This window comes from Lichenostomus cassidix, chromosome 22 (genome assembly GCF_008360975.1).
Source record: "Lichenostomus cassidix isolate B80296 chromosome 22, HeHo_3.0, whole genome shotgun sequence".
NCBI lineage: Eukaryota > Metazoa > Chordata > Aves > Passeriformes > Meliphagidae > Lichenostomus > Lichenostomus cassidix.
In genome coordinates, this window is record NC_139502.1 from 4,243,462 (window position 1) to 4,249,810 (window position 6,349).

The following is a 6,349-nucleotide window of genomic DNA, read 5'->3' on the forward strand; positions in this document are numbered from 1 at the left end:
CAGACAGGACAAAAGTGTATAAATACCAATATTAGAGGATGTTTCTTGCAACACAAGGCTGCTCATTTTGTCATTTTGGCTGTTAAAATTAAAAAATTAAAAAATTAAATAAATTAAAGCATTTGGCTGATTTTTGGAATGTGTTAATGGGTAGAAGAGCACAAAGAAGAGTTTGGCAACCCCCACTACAGCAGGAAATTGTATCAGAAAGAATTGGCTTCAATCACTGGCCCAGCTTTATGCACATCACACCCCCAGAATCCTTCTCTATTTCCACATCATGAACCTTGGATTCCTCACTAAATCCCAAGATTTTGCAATATTGTTCCAAAAGCCCCTGCTTGCTGTGGGTACCACAGGGCCAACCCCATCCCAGCATCACATTTGGAGGGGAAAAGAGACCCCTGGTTATTTACAGCACCTACCACTGTTCTGGGCAAGAGCTCAGCAATTGCTAAAAAACATTAGGGCAAAAGATCTTCCTTTCCAGATGTTTTCCTTATTTTGCTGAACTAACCAGGAAGCCAAGGAAGCTGGAGGTCAAATGAGAAATGATCTGGAGACATGGGACAGCTCAACATGGGAGGCACCTGCAGCACAGGAGCAGAAAATCAGTGTGTCTAAACCCAGAATCCTGGAATGGTTTAGGTTGGAAGGGACCTTAAAGTTCATGCGGTTCCACCCCTGCCATGGGCAGGGACACCTTCCACTGTCCCAGGCTGCTCCAAGCTCTGTCCAGCCTGGCCTTGGACACTTCCAGACCATCCCCAGGAGTGCTGGTCCCAACAGGAGTCCAGGGCCGGGGCACGGGGAAGTCCTGTCCCCAGCCCTAAGCAGGGATTGTCCCTCCCACGGCAGCACGGTCACTGACCCAGCGGAATTCGTTTCCTCGCCGGCACTGCCACCTTGTGACATCCTCCTGCCCACCCGCCGGGGCTTCCCAGGGACTGCTTGTCAGGCAGTTTATGTCCAGGATACTCGTGTCTTACTGTGGGAAGTACTCAGCCTCCCAAAAAAACCATACTTAAAATCATGGAATTGTTTAGGTTGGAAAAAGCCTTTCTAAGATCATGAAGTCCAACCATCAGCACAGCAGCACCACCACAGTCATCACTAATCCATGTCCCCAAGTGCCACAGCCACCTGTGTTTGGAACACTCTCAGGGATGGGAACTCCAACACTACCGTGGGCAGGTCTGCCAGGCCTGGGCAGCCTTTTCCGTGAAGGAATTTTCCTCAATATCCAACTTAAAGCTCCCTTGGCACAACTTGAGGCCATTTCCTCTCATCCTGTCCCTTGTTCCCTGTGAGCAGAGCTCGACCTGCACCCAGCTGCACCTCTTGCCAGGGCTGGCAGAGCACAGAGCCCCAGAGCTGCTGTCCCCATGTCCCGACCCTACTGAGTGGCTCCACAGCTCTTTGTGAGTCCCTTGGGCTCAGCAGAGACAAAAAGGGTTGGTGGGACCCTGTGGAGAAAAACAGCAACTGCCCCAAGCTGTTCTGAAACCCAATTTCGTATGATCACACCTTGTGGGTGACCATGGTGTGAACTTGTGTCATCCCCCACCATGAACACCCTCGGTGGGGCAAGGAGCTGCTGGAGCTCAGGTGAGGGCAACACAGCAGCAGAGCAGGGGAAGGCATGGCAGAGGCACCCAAGGAGGTGCAGCTTCACTTTAGCACAGCCAAACCCAGAAAGGGTCCCAGCCCTGCTCAGCCCAAGGGCCTGTGGCTCCCACAGGGAGTTCCAGGGAACAGAGTGGCACCTGCTCGAGGTGTTGCTTTTCACAGAAAACCCATTGGACACAACCTCTGCACCCCAAGGCAGTGTGGGCAGCACGGGAGGGAGCCCTGCCCCTCAGGTGAGACCTCACCTGCAGAGCTGCCCCAGGCCTGGTGCCCAGCATGGGAAGGACATGGAGCTGCTGGAGAGTCCCGAGAAGAACCAGGGTGAGCAGTGGGATGCCTCAGCTCTGCTGAGGGAAGGCTGAGAGTTGGGACTGCTCAGCCTAGAGTAGAGACCAGGGGTGACCTCCTTGTGCCCTTCCAGGGCCTGAAGGAGCCAACAAGAGAGACTATTTACAAGGGCCTGAAGTGCCAGGACACAGGAATGGCTTCCCACTGCCAGAGGGCAGGGATAGACAGGATATTGGGAAGGAATTTTTCCCTGGGAGGGTGGGCAGGCCCTGACACAGGGTGCCCAGAGAAGCTGTGGCTGCCCCTGCATCCCTGGAAGTGTCTAAGGCCAGGTTGGACAGGGCTTGGAGCACCCTGGGACAGTGGGAGGTGTCCCTGCCCATGGCAGGAGGTAGGAGGATAGGCTTTAAGGTCCTTCCAATCCAAACCATTCCCATAATTCTGTGATTAAATGAAACAGGATCAGGGACCAATTAATTATCCAAACTGTAACCTACCCATCCATTCACACCTTTAAGTGATCAAGACTGGGAACTCTGAGCCTTGCATGGCCCTGAGAAAGGAGTCAGGGCACATCAGCACAGCTTGAAAAGCATTGATTCACCCACTCACACTTAAACAGGATAAATTCAATGAAATTATATTCTTTATTTCCATTTTCCAAGTTTCAGTTAGAATATCAGCTTCAAAAATAATGAAGTAAGGTCACATAAACTTGTAGCATAATGAAACAGCAACCCTAAACTACATCTCCACAGGTGAAACTCCAGGAAACATCTTGACCCATTAAATATTGCCCCTCTTCTCCAACACAAGCTGAAAGCAGTAAGAAATTTCACCTTCAGACAGCATCCAGGAGGTTATTGGGAGTACGGGAACAGACTAGAAAAGCTCAGGTTTCCTATTTCCAATGATACCAGTATAGCAAAATAGTAAGTTGAAAAATATTTACAAAAATATCTACAAGACATGCCTACAGTGCTCCTAGGATGCTCCAAGGCACTGGAATTGCTACCTCCACCTTTCCCTTCTCCCTTCCAGGAGCAGATCCCCCTCAGTCCTGCTCCAGTTAAGAGCCTTCCTGCTGGTCCTCGATCTTTGGGGCCAGGTAGTACTTCAAGTGTCCCATGTCAGCAATCTTGTACTCCACAACTGGGGAAGAGAGGAAACAAAAGGGTATTCAGAAGGTTCTACACAAAATCCAGTCTCAAGTTCTGATTCTCCAAGATTTCTGAGGTAGAGCCACTGGTACTCACCCAGAGGAACATCTGCAGACATGCTGAGTGTGACTGTAGGGGACAGGGGGGTGGCTTTGGTGAAGAAGTTCAGGTACCTCAGGGCAAAGGTCAGCTGGACTGGCTCATTCATCTCTATTGTAACCTGGAAAAGCAGGCCGGGTTCAGGAAATGCAGCTGCAGGAATTCCAAACCCCTCAAGTACTTGGATACCTCAAGCAAAGACCATCAGTGCTGCTCTCACCCTGCCCTTCTCAGAACTGCTGGAGGTCCCAGGGTGATGCTCTCAAGTGGCAGTGATTCAGGGACTCTAATCCATGAGCCAGAGGGAGATGGCCTCTGTCCCTGCTCACTGCAGGGCTTGGACTTGATGACCTCTAAAGGTCCCTTTAAACCCAAACTATTCCATAATTCCCCACAGATGAGAGAATTTGTTTTCCTGGTGAAACCCTGAGGCCTGCAGACACCCAACTCACAGCCTCCTCCTCCTTGTCCACGTTGCTGGTCTGGGACAGTTTGATGTTGCCGTTGCCCAGCTCGCCGTTGGCCGAGAACTTGACGCCGTCCTTGGCGCAGGAGATGACGACGGCGTCGCCGATGTGGCTCAGGTCTCGGCAGATGCGTGCAAACTCTGCCGAGGGCATTTTCACCACGCAGCTGTACTCCTGCTCCTGGAAGGGAGGGAGACATCACTGCCACCCCTGCCAGCACTGGGGCACTCACAGCACTGGGCTTGGCCAGTACTCTAAAGGATGTTATGTTACAGAGCCTTAGGTGCACATGGCAAACACCCCATTCCCCACCAGTGCCACCAGTCACCTGAGTCAGTACTTACTGGGATTCCCAGCTGCTCCACATCGAGATCCATCAGCTTCATCTCATAATCAGAAACCTTCTCCTGATCTGAAGAAGCAAAGCACAATTACACCAGATGTTTCCAACAGGTTACAAACAAGCTGCCTAAAACCATCCCAGTAACAATGGGAGCTCCCAAATCCAACACTCACTTGGTGCCTCGAACACCAGGGCCAAGGTGTCTGCGTTGTCCTCAGCTCGCAGGGTGATGATGTCTTCATTTCCTGCACATTTCAGGATTTTGGACATGCTGGAGGGGAAAAAGGCAGGTGACTCATGGGACTGAGAGCTTACAGAGCAGGAGGGGATGTGATATTACAGTTATCAGAATAAAACACTCCAGTCTGCCAGGAATCTGTGTTGTCAAACTCAGGAACACAGGAGATTCCTGGTGTGCCAGATCCCCGCAGGTGAGGACATGTTGTTATAAAGGTGCCAAAGACAGGATTTATCTAAATTTATATTGGCCAAGACCTGCAATTCAGTTTTGTTATTCTGATTCATGTTCCTGTGATTCAGTTTGCTTTATTATATGGTGATTGGGATAATTCCTGGGTGCAATTTTTAAAATCCTAATGATGGATAGATTTATATATAGACTTTTCTAAAAGCAGTGTAGTGAATTTTTTTAGGAAATGACTTTTTGGATGCTGCATTCCCAGATAACCTCAGGTATTAGTGACAGCTCTCCTTTTAACACTGTTGGAAAAGTGAGTGTATCGGTAGACTCCACACTCTCTCTGGCCAATCTGTTCCAGTGCTCAGACACCTACACAGGGGAGAGCTCTTCCATATATCCAGGTGGAACTTCCCATGCATCAGTTCCTGCCCGTTCCTCTTGTGCCACTGCTGGACACCACGGAGCTGAGCCTGGTCCATCCTCCAACACCCTCCTTGGATATTTATAGACATGGATGAGGTCCCTTCTCAGCCATCTCTTCCCGAAGCTGAACAGCTTCAGGTCCCTCAGCCTTTCCTACTCCTCCAGGCCCCTTATCTTTGTCACCCTCCACTGTGACCTCCGTGTCCCCGCTGTGCTGAAGAGCCCAGAGCTGGACACAGCACTCCAGAGGTGCCTCACAGGGCTGACCCGCAGGGCAGGAACGATCAGCTCCCTGACCTGCTGGCAATGCTCGTCGTGATGCACCCCAGAATTCTGTAAGGACTTTCCTAACGACAGGACTTTAGAGGGGCCATGGCGGCGGCCCCCGCCAGCGCTGGCTTTTCCCGCCACTCGGCGCTGGCAGTGACGTCACGGCCGCGACGAGCCCCGCGCGCGCCGCGAAAAACGGCGCGAGAGCCGTGAGGGAATGGGGGGAGGGAAAGGCGGAGGGAGCTCCGAGCGCGACCAGGACGCCCCAGAGTTCCCCCCGTGCCCCCTAATTTCCCCTCACACACCCACTCACCCCCACCCCTGGCGGCTCCCGCTCCCCTCAGCGCCACAGCCCCCGGGCCTGCATGGCCGCCCCATCCCAGCGCCCGATGAGACCCTGCCGCCGCCTGACCTGGACAGGTTAACGCCCATGGCGATATTGCGGTCGCAGCGGTACGTGTCGAAGCCCTCCGAGCGTAGCGTGAGCTGCACCAGCGAGACGTGCGAGGAGTCCATGCTCTGCAGGCTGATGCCGCCCGAGCCCAGATCCCAGCAGGCCTCGGTAATGAGGTCCTTGAGGGCCTCCAGCACTCGCTTGAGGACCGAGCCCTGCACCAGCCGCGCCTCGAACATCCTGGCAGCACCAGTGGAAGTAACAGCAACAGAAGGAGACGTCGCACACACTGAGACTCTAGCGAGGAGACCCGCCAAGCCTCTTTTATACACTTCGCCGCCCCTCCCTCCGCCGAGCAGCAGCCAATCGGCAGCGCCGCGCTCGCCCTTTAGCCCAACCCTCTCACGCTCACCTACAGCTCCCCCTCGCTCTTCGGCCAATCCCAGAGCCTCTCCTCCCCTTAGTCTCGCCCCCTCATGCGGCGGGAGCCAATCACCGCGCGGGTTACACAGGCCCGCGTCCCGCCTCGCTGCGCAGCGATGGCGGCGGGGCCCGATCCCTGTAGGGGGGCCGGTGCCACACAGGGGGCTGGTGTCACATACGGGGCCTGGCCGGAGGGACGGCTCGGTGGCGCGCCTGTCCTCAGGCATTGGGTACTGACAAGAACTCCATGCCTGAGTGAAAACCAGCCACAAAACAAACCTGCTTGTCCCTTAAAACAAACCCCTCACGAGTCTTCCAGCGCGCGGGGACCTCCCGCTCCCTCCCTCCCTCAGCGGCGCACTCGCGCCACATAACATGGCGCCCCGCGCCATCCGGGTACACCTGGGTGCGGCCATGCCTCGCTGAGACCCC

General features: G+C 53.8%; 1 protein-coding gene across 1 annotated transcript; it reads right to left on the minus strand.

Annotated features, from left to right (window-relative positions):
• Positions 1 to 2,550: 2,550 nt before the first annotated feature.
• On the minus strand, positions 2,551 to 5,809 carry PCNA (proliferating cell nuclear antigen). Its single transcript, XM_085080567.1, has 6 exons — positions 5,513 to 5,809; positions 4,160 to 4,257; positions 3,988 to 4,055; positions 3,629 to 3,823; positions 3,174 to 3,297; positions 2,551 to 3,069 (listed from the first exon to the last, which is right to left on the minus strand). Exons 1-6 carry the CDS (start codon positions 5,731 to 5,733, stop codon positions 2,987 to 2,989), a joined length of 789 nt encoding a protein of 262 aa, XP_084936693.1. The 5' UTR covers positions 5,734 to 5,809; the 3' UTR covers positions 2,551 to 2,986.
• Positions 5,810 to 6,349: the final 540 nt, after the last annotated feature.

Excerpts from the sequence above, each read along its gene's own strand:
- PCNA (XM_085080567.1), bottom strand. The coding sequence starts at position 5,733 with ATGTTCGAGGCGCGGCTGGTGCAGGGCTCGGTCCTCAAGCGAGTGCTG. Across the intron at positions 4,056-4,159 it reads CCTGGTGTTCGAGGCACCAA|ATCAGGAGAAGGTTTCTGAT; the intron begins GTGAGTGTTGGA and ends TTGCTTCTTCAG. Across the intron at positions 3,070-3,173 it reads GTCTGCAGATGTTCCTCTGG|TTGTGGAGTACAAGATTGCT; the intron begins GTGAGTACCAGT and ends TCTCTTCCCCAG.